General features: G+C 42.3%; 1 protein-coding gene across 5 annotated transcripts in view; it reads right to left on the bottom strand.

The window, feature by feature from the left end:
• The window catches only part of LOC105497363 (E3 ubiquitin-protein ligase RNF216), a 164,978-nt gene that overhangs the window by 105,917 nt on the left and 43,928 nt on the right, over positions 1 to 15,133 (bottom strand). For all 5 annotated transcript variants that reach the window (XM_071095356.1, XM_011768359.3, XM_011768360.2 and 2 more), the window contains 4 exons: positions 9,974 to 10,076; positions 8,674 to 8,838; positions 4,254 to 4,368; positions 599 to 738 (listed from right to left, as the gene is read on the bottom strand). In XM_071095356.1, coding sequence (XP_070951457.1) covers positions 599 to 738; positions 4,254 to 4,368; positions 8,674 to 8,838; positions 9,974 to 10,076 — 523 coding nt within the window. The remainder of the gene's footprint in view (positions 1 to 598; positions 739 to 4,253; positions 4,369 to 8,673; positions 8,839 to 9,973; positions 10,077 to 15,133) is intronic.

Raw genomic sequence — 15,133 nt, 5'->3', positions numbered from 1 at the left:
CATACCAAACGTGTTCATCGACTGTTATGGGTAAGGCTTCCTGTCAACAGCAGGCTGTTCACAGTGAAGTTTTGGGGCAAACATTATATGCAGACTTTCAACTGCACAGGGGGAAGCACTCCTAACTCTCATGTTGTTCAAGGGTCACTGTAATGTCTTAGTATAGTTATAAGAGGTTTGACCTTGTAGACCCCCAAGAGAGTCTTGGGAAACCCAGGGATCTCTGGGTCACACTTTGAGAGCCACTGGTTTAGAAGATACTTATTAAACAATCAATATATACATTCCAGCTGACTTGCACATTTGATACTGTATTAAGAAAAATTAAAGAACGAAATGGAACTGAGGCTGGTGGAGGAGGTAAAATAGATACACAGAGCTCCAATTAAAATTTTCTAACATAAATCTGATTTATGAAACCACAAACATAAGTATTATGACAAAACCCAGGTTTTTTCTTTTTAAAAACTTTGCATATATCCAAATTCACCACTCTGAAGAAAAGGGAAATCTTAAAAGACAGTTTTGTACTAACTAAACCCTAAGAGCAAACCAGAATCCCAGAAACACACCCCAAGACCAGAGCACATCTTCCTACCTCTGCCATCTCTTTGATTTTCTGCTCATAGAACTCCTGCTCTTGTTGCACAGCTGGAAGGAGAGCACGCCGGTCATAGGACCTACAATGTCGTCGCTTATTTTCAAGAAAGAACATCCTCTTTTCTATTTTTATGTCACCTAGAAGATATATGACAATGCAAAAGCATGCAGACAACTGTGTATTAGGAATCTGGGCCAGCCATGTCCATTCTTCCCGGCCTCATCCTCCCTCTTCTCTCTGGCGGTTCGTTTCATGACTTCTCTATCACACTCTACCATTTGGGAAGACTGGGTTTCTTACCATTTGCCAACCTACCATCCATTTTTTGACCTTTCTGGTTCTTTCCCTCTCTTTATGCTCCAATTGGAAGGCATCTCCTATTCTGTCACTAGTGTACTATGTGATTATACCACAATTTATTATCTATTTCACTACTGAGGACATTTGGGTTTACTGTTTTGGGTTAATCTGAATAGTGCTGCTTATAGCCATGTGTTGGTGAATGTATGTCCGCAATTTAGCTGGGAATTGCTAGATCATGGGATAGGCTTACTTCCAGCTTTAGAAAATAATGCCAGTGTTCCAAAGTGGTTGTACCAGTTTACACCCTTCCTCTATCAGCAACGCATGTGAGTTCCAGTCTCTCCATGTCCTTACCAACACCTATCCTCGGTTTTTAATTTTAGCCATTCTGGTGGGTGCAAATGTGCTATATGTTTTTCAACCATTTTTATTTTGAAAGCATTCAAATATACAAGGGGCTGAAGGAATAGTACCTATATTCACCACAATGTATTATGAGAATAAAAGACAGCAGAATGACAAATATCAGACATGTAATTGATCTGTCTAGGTTTTGTATTTCTTTTGTTGATTTGGCAATTTACGACATTCTTTTTGGAGACAGAGTCTCGCTCTGTTGCTCAGGCTGGAGCACAGTGGCACATTCACAGATAACTACAGCCTCAACTCCTGGGCTCTGGCGACCCTTCCACCTCAGCCTCCTGAGGAGCTGGGACTATACAGGCAGATGCCACTACGCCCAGCTAATTTTTTTGTATTTGCCATGTTGTCCAGGCGGGTCTTGAAGTCCTGGGCTCAAAAAATCCACCAGCCTTGGCCTCCCAAAGTGCTGGGATAACAGGTGTGAGGCACAATGCCTGACCAATTTATGTTTTTCTACAAAACTTTATCTCATCCAGATTTTCAATGTACTCTTGTCTGTTCTTGGTAATCTCTTGATTTTAACATTTACTATCTGCTTCCTAATACATTTTATTTTGATTCTCCTTTTCTCTTGCACCTTTTCATGTTTTTTAAAATTCAAACCTTTTCTTCAGTAAACCAGTTTTTGGGGTCAAGCGCAGTGGCTCACGCCTGTAATCCCAGCACTTTGGTAGGCCAAGGAGGGCACATCATCTGAGGTGAGGAGTTCAAGACCAACTTGTACAACATGGTGAAATCCCGTCTCCACTAAAAATACAAAAATTAGCCAGGCGTGATGGCACACACACCTGTGACTAATCCCAGCTACTTGAGAGGCTGAGGCAGGAGAATCGCTTGAGCTTTGGAAGCAGACTCTGTCTCAAAATTAAAAACAAAACAAACAACAAAAAAAGTTTTTGGTATTATGAGAATGGAAAAGCACATGTTTAGAGAGTAAGCTTTGAAGCCAGATTCCCAGCTCAGCTACTCGCTAGCTGTGTAACATGTGCCAAGTTACTTAACCTTTCTGTGCTTCAGTTTTTTTCTATAAAATAATAATAACGGCACATACATCTCATAAGGCTATTTGAAACATAAATGAATTAATCCATTAAAGCACTTAGAAAAGTGACTGGTACATATTAAGTTCTCGATAAATGTTAATTACTATAATTATCAATGCTAGAAATTAAAAAATGTTTTCAACCTCTATTTTTCTTTCATCTTTACTCAGTTCTTTTTGTACTCATGTTAAAGTAATAAGATTTATTTTCAGTCCTTTATTTTTAAAAATAAATGCAATTAAGTCTACAAACTTTCCTCTAATGTATTTTCCTGTATGACCATAAAAGGACAGAGGAGGGAGACCCTGTCTTACTCTTTGAGTCAAGCAATTATAGCCCAAAGAGCAGTGCTTAGATGGAAAACAAACTGAAAAGGAGAAAAATGGGATGCCTGGAACAGATGAGAGATTTTTAGCCTGTGTCCTTATAAAAAGCTGTTAAAAAAGGCTAAGTGTGAATCATAAATGTTAAACTATTAACATAAATCAAGTGTATTTTTTATCTCATGCTTCCAGGGTCCTTAAAGATTACCTGATAAGTAAAATTTAAGAATCACATCTAAATTAAAGCGCTATACTAGAACAAGGGACTGAATCAAATAAAATGAAGTTAACAGGGAAAACTGTGAGATGCAGCGAAACTGAGAGAGGTATATGACCTGATAGCAATGTGGGTGAAAAGGCCAAGGTTGAATGTGAGCAGACCTCATGTGGAGTATGATGTCCAGTCTTCTACACCCCAACTTTCAAAGAGACCCTGACAAGCTAGAGAAGGGCACGTAGGGACAGGGAGAAGGGCAGTCAGGCTGACAAAGGGGCAACAGCCAGAATCTGTCTCTCCACAGGCAAGAACTACAACCATGGCAAGACATTTCAGGAAGTACACGCTGACTTAATACAAAGGAAGAACTGTCTAAAAGACGGAGCTGACCAACAAGGGAGTCAACCATCTTGCAAAGCAGCACTTTCTCCACCACTGAAGTCAGAAACAAACGCTGTATGGCTATGTACAAGGATGCCTGCTCTGAACTGTGGGTAAATTTGGCTGAATGAAAAACCACCTACACAGTGCCCCTAGTTCTACATTCTGCCACAGGTCAGGAGAATGCCATGTCAGCAGAGCACTGCTCCACAGATTGGCTTGGGAACCTCAGGAGTCATAACCTAAGCAATTTGCTTTTAGATCCTGAAAATTTCATAGCAAATACAAATACTTTCCAGCTTTATAGTTACCTGAGTTCCCACTTAGTCATACCTGAAATCAAGTGTGGTAATTAAGTGCACACATAACAGAAAGGGATGATCTCTAGAAAAGTTGTAGTAACTCCTTTACTGGGTAGAAGCAACTCAGATAAAATCTGAGTTGGTATAAAACTCAAGTTTACATTTCTGGGGATGAGACCTGAAGTAACCTCTTTGAAAGGGTTTTCAGCAGTTATTTCATCAATAAGAATGACAAAATTTTGGAGAAACATGTGGCTACTGGCCATTCTCTCAGTGGCATAAGTGACCCTCCGCAGTAAAGCCTCATTCACAAGTCTGGGCAGTTTTTACCTAACAACACAGCCAATTCTCATCAAACCTTCAAGACCAGTTTTTTCCCCAAGCTTAAAAGCATACTCAAATACTTTCCCACACATGAATTTTCTACCACACAAAATTTTCCTGCCATGGTTTATCGTAAGTAAGAAGGAAGAGGCCAAAAAGTGCAGCCACTTTCTAAAAATGTCAATGTGCTGAAAAAATAGTTCCTGTCAGTCACTCCTCGGACTGGCATGGCCAGATGCTCGGCAGACACCTGTAGCACGGCTTCCTTCACTGACTGTGAAGAAGAAAAGGTACCGTGTTGCAGCTACACACTGCCAGCAACACAGTTTACATTACCTTGTTCAAACTTGAAATCGATGTAAGAATACTGGTTCATTTCTTTTCTCTTCTTCCTTTTTCCACTGGTTTCTGGTGATAGCTCCTGCCATTTTTTAATGGCATCAGAAAAGGCCTAAAAATTGAGAAAGCGAGAGGTTACTTCTGTAAATGGAAAATAAGAACACACGAGACAGGCAATCCCTAAATGTCATTTTAACACGGTTTCAGCTTTCTTCCCAGCATGGCTAACAATAGGTAGTGGCGGCCGGGTGCAGTGGCTCATGCCTGTAATCCCAACACTTTGGGAGGTCAAGGCAGGTGGATCCCTTGAGGTCAGGAGTTCGAGACCAGCCTGGCCAACATCGTGAAACTCTGTCTGTACTAAAAATACAAAAATTAGCCGGGCATGGTGGTGCACACCTGTAATCCCAGCTACTCAGGGGAGGCTGTGGTAGAAGAATCACTTGAACCTGGGAGGTGGAGGTTGCAGTGAGCCGAGACTGCACTGCTGCACTCCAGCCTGGGCGAAAGAGTGAGACGACGTCTCAAAAAAAGAAAAAAAAAAAAAAAAAAAAGAATTAGTCAGTGGTAAATAGGCATTTCTTTATTTTCATTTTCTTTGACTTTCATAAACTGGTACAGTGGTGGAAGCAAAACACTTACTGACAGATTAAAGAGTAAAGAAAAACTGTTGGCTGGGTGCTGTGGCTCACACCTGTAATCCTAGCATGGCGGGAGGCTGAGCGGGGCAGATCGCTTGAGCTTAGGAGTTCAAGGCTAGCCTGGGCAACATGGGGACACCCCATCTCTACTAAAAATACAAAAAGACAGCTGGGAGTAGTGGTCCACAGCTGTGGTTCCAGGTACTCAGAGGCTAAGGTAGGACAATCACTTGAGCCTGAGGGGCAGGGTTGCAGTGAACCATGATTGCACCACTGCACTCTATCCTGGGTAACACAAGAGACCCAGTCTCAAATAAAAAAAAACTGTCCAAGCTGTCTTTGAATAAGTACAGGTTAAATCACACGACAATGGGCTGGTGAGTTCCATTCTGTAGGCAAATCTTCCATGTTGTTTCCCTGGTCAATGCTCCTCTTTATTCTCCCCTAACCTGCTTCCCCCATGCTCTTCTCTGCCTGCACCTATACGTACCCCACCCTTCGAAAGCATGCTGGAGTTCAAAATCCTTCCACTGGTGAGGATCCCTTTTCTTTCCTACCTTCAGCTTCTCCTTCTTAGATTTTCCTTATCAGGATTTAAATGTGTTGAAGCCAGGGCGGGCGCGGTGGCTCATTCCTATAATCCCATCACTTTGGGAGGCCAAGGTAGGTGAATCACCTGAGGTCAGGAGTTTGAGACCAGCCTGGACAACATGGCAAAACCCTGTCTCTACTAAAAATACAAAAAATTAGCTGGACGTGATGGCATGTGCCTGTAATCCCAGCTAACTGGGAGGCTGAGGCAGGAAAATCGATGAACCTGGTAAGCAGAGGTTGCAGTGAGCTGAGATTGCGCCATTGCACTCCAGCCTAGGCGACAGAGTGTAACTCTGTCTAAAAAAAAAAAAAAAAAAAAAAAAAAAGGTGCTCAAGTCTGCCATCCTAAAAAAAAAGGAGGGAGAAGGGGTACCTGATTTGAACAGGAAGGAGGAGTGTGTGAGGTAAGGCCATCCTGCCTGGAAGAGAAGAAGGAAGAGTGGGAGCCTTTCAGGAAGACTGGGTGGGACTCTTGAGTGTGGCAGGGGGTAGGTGGCCTTAGGGCTCATGTCCTGTGGCTACGTTGTTAGGGTGCAGGGCAGGCTGGGGTCCAAGCCTGGGCGGCATGAGAAGGGGGGTGGCTATGATGGCAGTGTTTGTCTGAAACTCCTGCTGAAACTTAATCCCCAGTGTGGCAGTGTTGAGAAGGTGATCTCATCTCTCTTTCAATGCCAGCCCCTCTTTTGTCCTCTCCTCTTTGTAGAGAAATTTATCAGAGGAGCTGTTTATCTTCTGTTTCACCACCTCACCCTTATGACCACAAGCTTTCCAGCTGTCTCTAATCTGGCATCTACCCTGCCTTTGCACTTACTAATCTATGCTTATTACTGAGTGGCCAAGTCTACAAGTCTACCATTTACATTTTAGTCCTCATCTTGCACAAACTCTTAGCAGTATTTAATAACAGGCTGGGCATGGTGGCATCCCAGTGCTTTAGGAGGTTGAGGTGGGAGGACAGCCTGAGGCCAGGAGTTCAAGACCAACCTGCACAATCTAGCAAGACCCCATTTCTACAAAAAATGAAAAGATCATCCAGGTGTGGTGGTGCACACCTGTAGTCCTAGCTACATGGGAAGCTGAGGCAGGAGGATGGCTTGAGCCCAGAAGGTCAAGGTTGCAATAAGCCATGATTGTGCCACTGTACTCCAGCCTGGGTAACAGAGACCCTGTCTCTAAATAACAATAACAATGATGATGATGATAATACAGACTGCTCCAGTCTTTCAACTTCCTCCTTCCTGTCTGCCTGCCTCCTCCGCTTGCCCTTCACATGTCAGCAATCCTCTCTTCTCACCTGGTATCTCTGGGTACCTCATCCTGGCTGGTGAGATTTTCCATATGCTGATGACTCTCAAAGTCTTATCACCATAAAACCCAAGGAGATACAAAAAAAAAAAAATTCCTATCTACAGTCTGTATTTTCCAAACTTTTTAGTCCATTGAACCTCCCAATGAATTATTTTTACTTAAGATGTCTCACAGGCCCTTCTCAGCACACTGGCAACCAATGTTTCCCAGATTGAATTCATGATTATTTCCCTCCAAAGCAGATGTTTATACTAGTTCTCACCCCCAATAAATGATACCAACATCTTCCACAACCCCTTTCACCAAACTCCTACCTGGGTCTGTGATTAAATGTTCCTTGCTCAGGGAGGCCCTTCTGGAGACCCTTGGTCTACTTTAGGTTGCCTCCTGTTTTACCCTTTCAAAGCCCCTCTATTTTTCTTTCAGTCTTTTTTTTGGCCAGGCACAGTGGCTCATGTTGGTAATCTCAGCACTTTGGGAGGCTGAGGCAGGCGGATCATCTGAGGTCAGGAGTTGCTGACCAGCCTGGCCAACATGGTGAAACCCCATCTTTACTAAAAATACCAGCCAGGCGTGGTGGTGAGCATCTGCAGTCCCAGCTGCTCAGGAAGCTGGGGCAGGAGAATCGCTTGAACTGGGGAGGCAGAGGCTGCAGTGAGCCAAGATCGCACCACTCCACTCCACCCTGGGCGACAGAGCGAGACTCCATCTCAAAAAAAAAAAAAAAAAAAGAGGTGGAAGGGGGTTGGCCTAGACCTCAGCATGAGCCACAGTCCTTGGCTTGGTTCTTCCCCTCCTCCAGGTAAGGCCAATGAGTATTTTAACCACTACAATAACTCCATGTTTGTCCTTTGGACAAAAGAAACATCATAGTGTTCGCTGAGCATCACAAGAATTTCAGAATAGAATAGAATTTAATGGCAGTAAGGGCGAATGAGGAGTAAGCCAAGGTCTCTGCTGGCGCATGCACTTCTGTTCTGGCCACAGCTACAAAGTGGGCACCGTGTGCTGTCCTTCATGGAAGATGTCTGTGTTACCACCACGAACCAGCACGCTTCTCACCCTTAACAAAGGCCTTTAAGTGCTATCTATTTTAGGATCCTGGGGGGAGAACGGTGGGAGCTGTCAGTAGCTGTCCATTCTCCTCTGAGAGGGCAATGCTGTGTTCCTGGACTCTGTTTACAGACTTTACGTCCTATCACTGATAGGATAACTGAGCCATCTGGGGGATGGATGGTCATGTGACCTGTCCCAAGTCAGAAAGCAAATCAGGAAGGAGCAGGATTAGAACACATCTTTCATACTCCTGCATTCCACACTAGAATGTATTACCTTCCAGGATTTTATGGTCAAACCAGGACTTCTCTGCTTCTCATCTATCTATTATTTCTTTTCTTTTTTTTTTTTTTTTTGGGACGGAGTCTCGCTCTGTCGCCCAGGCTGGAGTGCAGTGGCCGGATCTCAGCTCAATGCAAGCTCTGCCTCCCGGGTTTACGCCATTCTTCTGGCTCAGCCTCCCGAGTAGCTGGGACTACAGGCGCCCGCCACCTCGCCCGGCTAGTTTTTTTGTATTTTTTAGTAGAGACAGGGTTTCACCGTGTTAGCCAGGATGGTCTCTATCTCCTGACCTCGTGATCCGCCTGTCTCGGCCTCCCACAGTGCTGGGATTACAGGCTTGAGCCACCGCGCCCGGCCTCTATTATTTCTTTTCATTTAACCCTTCATGATCAGCAAATACCTATCTATTTATCTTCAGCCTAATTCCTTAGCAATCATAAACCATCCCAATTTCCACAAGCTGGACTGTTCATTCTGTTATCATGGGAAGATGTAGCCAAGAGGTGTGACCCCAAGAGGAAGACCAAGTAGAGCACCTTTCGGGTGATTGCATAGTGTCCTTTGAGCTCGTGCAGCGCCCACTTGATGTCCTGACTACTGAGCATTTTGAAGTCGGCCATGAGGAGGTCAGCAGCTTGGATGAAGCAGCGCTGGTCAAGAGGAGTCAATTTAGAATAGTCAAAAAAGTCTATTTTAGGCAACTGAAACGAGAGAGAAGCATAAAATCAGAGGCCAGGCAGTACATTTCCCATGTAAGGGAAATCATTTTAAGAATTACATATGTAGAAAAGAATAATGTTTGTTCTAATTACTCTATAAGGAAGTTACCAGCCCTATAAGAGAGATGAGAAAATGGTGGCTCAGAGAGGTTAAACGAACCTGTCTGGAGTCGACAGACTAGTTTTACTAGTTACAATTAGTAAAGAAGTATAGTTGGGGATTTAAACCAATCTTTCAGCCATTCTTTCCACAACATATTTACACACAATTTTTTTTTTTTCTATTATAGAATACGTAAGAGAGACAGTCAAAGAATCTATGGGGAGTTGGAAGATCAAGCAACAGATCTTAATAAAGTTAGTTCTCAACCATACTTTACCATGTAACACACTAAATGCCAGTTTGGATCACAAATAATGACAATGATTAAAGTTTTTAAAAACCAAGCTGTTTACATCTTGATATGAGACCTGGTTAAACAGATGTATAGTATACACTGTATACAAATCTCACATCAAAAGAAAAAAGATATTCAACTCTAGGTAATGATCTGCATGCTGATGTATTTACAGGGAAGTGTACTGATGTTGTTGCAATTTACTTTGAAATGCATTATAATGAAATGAAACATAACAAAGATGTGCTGATGGACAGACAGAGGACATATATATGATAAAGAGGATACAGTAAACTGTTAACTTTTTAGTAGCACCAGTGGTAGGGATATAGGTGATCGACGTAAAATATTTCAACTTTTCTGTAGGTTTGAAAATTTTCATAATAAAATGTTAAGAGTCCTGGCCAATTCTGGTTTTGTTTTAGGAATTTGCTTTGTAGGATTAAAGATATGGAGGATTCGTTTAATTCTTTGTGGGAAAAGGAAGATAAGAAGATAAGAATTACAAGGAAAGATAGAAGTTAAAGACAAAATTCAAAGTGGCTCAGAATGGGAGATCGCACTGAAGTGTAGACATATTCTGAAATCCTATGTCCCTCTGCTAGTCTTTAAAAACTTGTCCCAACAAAGCACTTTCTTCCCATACAGATAACAACAACAATAACAGCAAAGCAGAGCATTTCCAGGTAGCGACTGCAAAGCAAGAACACCACACTTGCCTTTGTCTCATCCTGGCTGGCCAGCAGACTGCTACTGGGATTTATGATGATTCTATCTTCTCTCTTTGGATAATCTGGGTTTTCCAGAAGAAAATTACAAAGTCTGCAAAAACAAATGATGTTACTTTCATACTGCTTCCAAACCCCATACCTGCCCATTGCCTCAAATGCAATGTTTGAAGAATATAGTCCTTAGTCACACATTACAACTGGCCTAACAAGAAATTAAAATGTCCAGCCCAGAAAAACTAAACAGAAAAATAAACAAACAAGTGCATTGAATTCCTATCTTTGTGGAAGATAAAAAATTTAAAAAGCAACGAACATACTGATTAAGGCAAACTCCTCTGAAGTTTAGGTATCAGTTGTGTGTTAATGTAATGAAGTCACTGAAACTATTATTGGTTAAACTACGAAATTGGACAATTTGTAAGAAAAGTACCTACTCTTTTGTCAAGAAAACTATGAACAAGAAAGAAGTGGAAAACTGTGTATTCACATTTACAATAAAAAATAGTCTGCTAAGAGATGTAATAAATAAATGAAATATAAAAGATCTTCTGTTAATTCATTAATACTTTTCATATCCCTCTGGTAACATGAATCTCTAAGGTAATATAAAGCTCTATGAGACACTGAGTTATACTCGGTTTATTTAGCTAGCTGTTAAGCTAGACTGATGAATAGATCATATTTTCCTATGAACAGACACTCTTCACACCAAACCCATTAGCTTTGTCTATTATCATCATGAAATACTTCCAAAGTAAGGATGTATAGAGTGAGATAACACACATTGATGTATCACCACCCAGACCCAACAAATATTAACTATTCAGGCTCTTCACAGCCAAATCAGACAACCACCTTGGCATGACTGCACAGTACTGAAGATAGAGTGAGTGGGGTAGAGCTCTAGCCACATTCAGTAGCAAGGAAGTTCCTTTGCTCAGAGGTTAATGGGGACTTCCCCTTTTCTCTGTTCTTTCTCTTGCTCCAGTAGATTCCTAGGATGAACCCCTAGGTGCTATACCTGCAGTTCTCACACACCTCCTTTCTACTGATTCTCTTTTGCCAGATGTCAATAGTAAGGCCTATAATAGTAGGACAGGAGGTCTGGCAGAAAGAAGGCAGAGAAAAAGTGCCCAGCTCTGCCTCTTTTTCTCACCCAGGTGCCAGTGTTTGGGGACTGGTTTGGACACGTTCGTTTATTCTGCAACCCCCGCCGGGGACCCATGTCAAAGCGCTCTTGCTCATCCTGACATCTCAATGCATTTCCCTTTGCCATTACTTCTGGGAGTCCCATATACTTTTTGTCTCTAAGCTCCCCGCTTCCCTACCACCACAGCCTGCCCAGTCTATGGAACACAATGCCAGAGGCCCAAAGAGAGGAAAAAAAGCAGGAAACTCCTATTACAGAGGGAGACAAGAATTCAGAGTACATTTTCCTTTAAAACCATTGTCATCAGTGGTAATTCTCTGTCCTAGAATTCACTGGTGTGCACTGAGGTTATGCAAACCTTTGAAGGCTGACCTGAGAATTAGCCACCAGCAAAAATCCTGTCTGTAGGGAAAGGCCTGAGTTACAGACAACTCATTACATGTGCATATTTGACGCGGCGACAAACTAGACATGAACTAGCTTTAAAATGGTCTGTTTTCACGTTTTCTCAAGTACATGATACATAAGTACACCTCTACATGAAATACAGGTGGAACAGTAGATATGATTTCTTAAAAAAAAAAAAACATGTTTAAGAGGTTCATCTCTCCCCATTTTATATTTTCAACAATATTAAGAACTTCAAATACTGAAATGCTACAGATATGAAGTTCCACACGGTAGATATCAGAAGCTCTCACTATAAACTGTCAAAATTCATTTCTAGTTTAATCCTTTCATTATGCTTACCAACAGAGCTCTTCTGGAGGTTAAGGGACATTTAGAGGCCCAGAAAATGAAGGATAAAGTTTTTCTTCTACAGAAACAAGTGGTATTCTCTAATATCTGCACCCTGGGGCAAAAGCAGAGGGGAAGCCTGTTGGACTTCAATCTGCCTACCTCTTCATATGATGTCATGCTTGAGGTGATCTGACATGCTAGCGGATCTAGAGAAGGCACTCCTGCAAAGTAAGCCAGGCTAGTACTCCGACCTTTCAACCCTTAGATAGTTGTTGCTGCCTTCATCCAACTGAAGTTGACCCCACGTGAGTGAAAGGTCTAAGTTAACCAGCCAGAGTAGATTACCTGCCATGTGGTTCTCTAATGAATAGGCCCTTCCTGCTTAAAATGCCCAGATGGTTCCATCTGAAGGTCATTGAAAGATGCACATAAAGCAACTGAGACTGAGCTACAACAAAATCCCAGCCTGCTCAACTCAGCTTTGGGCCTTATTTCCAGTTTCCATTAACATTTTAGTTTAGTTGTGGAATTAACATTGTCCTAGGAGCCCAGAGACTAACGGAAAGGAAAGCAGTGTCAGGAAAACAAGATTGGCTTGAAAAGATGCAATACAATGACGGTACATTCCCTTGCTTTTCGGAATTTTTTTTTTTTTTTTGAGAAGGAGTCTTCTCTGTTGCCCAGGCTGGAGTGCAGTGGCACGATCTCGGCTCACTGCAAGCTCCACCTCCCAGGTTTACGCCATTCTCCTGCCTCAGACTCCCGAGTAGCTGGGACTACAGGCGCCCGCCACCTCGCCCGGCTAGTTTTTCGTATTTTTTAGTAGAGACGGGGTTTCACCGTGTTAGCCAGGATGGTCTTGATCTCCTGACCTCGTGATCTGCCCGTCTCAGCCTCCCAAAGTGCTGGGATTACAGGCTTGAGCCACCGCACCCGGCCTCATAAGAATTTTTATGTGTTTAAGGATCAATGTTTGTTTCTGAGTGACACAAAAAAGCACAGAGGGTCAGCAAGTCCCTAAAAATAAGTACACGTGTGAGACTCAGGAAGTAGAACAGAACTGTAACAGAAGGTGTCAATTTGATTACAGTTTAGTGATTTTTATAGACAATCTTGAAGATATACTTAAACATGATGTTCATTTGCAGAAGGAGAGAAAAACATTGAAGTATTCTTCAATTTCTATGAGGTTAAATTATTAAAAAATACTATAACAGGCTAGGCGCGGTGGCTCACGCCTGTAATCCCAGCACTTTGGGAGGCCGAGGTGGGCGGATCACAAGGTCAGGAGATCGAGACCACAGTGAAACCCCGTCTCTACTAAAAATACAAAAAATTAGCCGGGTGCGGTGGCAGGCGCCTGTAGTCCCAGCTACTCAGGAGGCTGAGGCAGGAGAATGGCGTGAACCTGGGAAGCGGAGCTTGCAGTGAGCCGAGATCGCGCCACTGCACTCCAGCCAGGGGGACAGAGCGAGACTCCGTCTCAAAAAAAAAAACAAAAAACAAAAAACAAAACTAAAACATGTTATCTGGTATTCAAATCATTGTTCTTTAAATGAGCTAAATTTATACTTTTCTGTACCATTTACATTTTCTGTAATGAACAAACCAGTATTACATTTCATAACCAGGAAAACATTAACCAAAACAAGAAAAAAAGGAATTCAAAGAGGAGAGAGAAGTAAACAATTCACATGCAAAGGAAATACAATTAGTAAACAAATATATGAAAAAAACAGCCAATTATCAAAGAAATGTCACTTATGCTACTTTATGCCTACCCTAGTTAACTACAAAAAATAACATAACTCAGTCTTATTGAAGAGTTGTCAAAGCAATTCACACATACAAGTTGCTTTTTAGGTGAGTGGAAGTCTACGAGAAAAGTTTTCATTGTAAAAATGTAGTCATTGCTGCTCAATTTTCCTGTAAACCTAGAACTGCTCTAAAAAATAAAGCTTAGTGGCCGGGCGCGGTGGCTCAAGCCTGTAATCCCAGCACTTTGGGAGGCCGAGGCGGGCGGATCACAAGGTCAGGAGATCGAGACCACAGTGAAACCCCGTCTCTACTAAAAATACAAAAAATTAGCCGGGCGCGGTGGCGGGCGCCTGTAGTCCCAGCTACTCAGGAGGCTGAGGCAGGAGAATGGCGGGAACCCGGGAGGCGGAGCTTGCAGTGAGCCGAGATCGCGCCACTGCACTCCAGCCTGGACAACAGCGTGAGACTCCGTCTCAAAAAAAAAAAAAAAATAAAGCTTAGTAATTTTAAAAATGTAGTTATTATTATGCCACTTAGAAATCCAAAAAGAAAGCATTTCAAAAGCTAGGAGGGGAAAAAACTCCCCCACAAACAATTCTCCTGGAAAACAGCAAACATAGCCAACAGGAAGGTGGATGCCAGGGCGTGGGGCACGTAGAGTTCAGGACACAAGCAGGAGAATGTTCACAGCTACATTATTTGTGACAGTCAGAACTCAAATCCCTATCAAAAGTAGATGGAAAATTTCATTGCTAAGTGGTATATGAAAAATATGTAAACTGTGGTTCTACCCAACATGAATAAGTCTCACAAACATAATGCTGAGTGAAAAGAAGTCAGACGCAAAAGACTATAGACTACACAAAATCGTTATGTAGTGTTCAAAGAGGATAGCAACATTCTATTTCTTGAAGATTTCTGGGTCGTGGTTACATAAGTGTTTGGTTTGTGATAAATTATTGAACTGTACATCTTTATTTTCTTCATTTTTCTTTGTGTATATCATATTCTACAATAACCAAGTTTAAAAACTATACACAATAAATATGTGGAAAGGCTTGAGATGAGTGAGTAGCTGGCATGTAAATAACAAAATGGCTTTTTTTCCTCACTGTATGGAAGGTTAAATACCCAGGCAGAGTCTCTTGTTGAAAAATAAAAAATGCTTTAAGAGTTTGGGTAATCCAAGCTGGGTGAGGTAACACATACCTATAATCCCAGCTATTCGGGAGGCTGAGGCAGCAGAATCATCTGAACATGGGAGGCAAAGGTTGCAGTGAGCCGAGATCATGTCATTGCACTCTAGCTTGGGCGACAAGGGAAAAATTCTGTCTCTCAAAAAAAAAAAAAGAAAGAAAAAAAAAGTTTGCCGGGCATGGTGGCTCACGTTTCCCAGCACTTTGGGAGGCTGAGGCAGGGGACTAACTTGAGGTCAGGAGTTCGAGACCAGCCTGGCCAACATGGTGAAACCCCATCTCTACTAAAATACAAAAATTAGC

Source organism: Macaca nemestrina, chromosome 4, assembly GCF_043159975.1.
Source record: "Macaca nemestrina isolate mMacNem1 chromosome 4, mMacNem.hap1, whole genome shotgun sequence".
Lineage (NCBI taxonomy): Eukaryota > Metazoa > Chordata > Mammalia > Primates > Cercopithecidae > Macaca > Macaca nemestrina.
The sequence above is the reverse complement of the archived record's forward strand: the minus strand, read 5'-3'. Positions and strand labels throughout refer to the sequence as shown.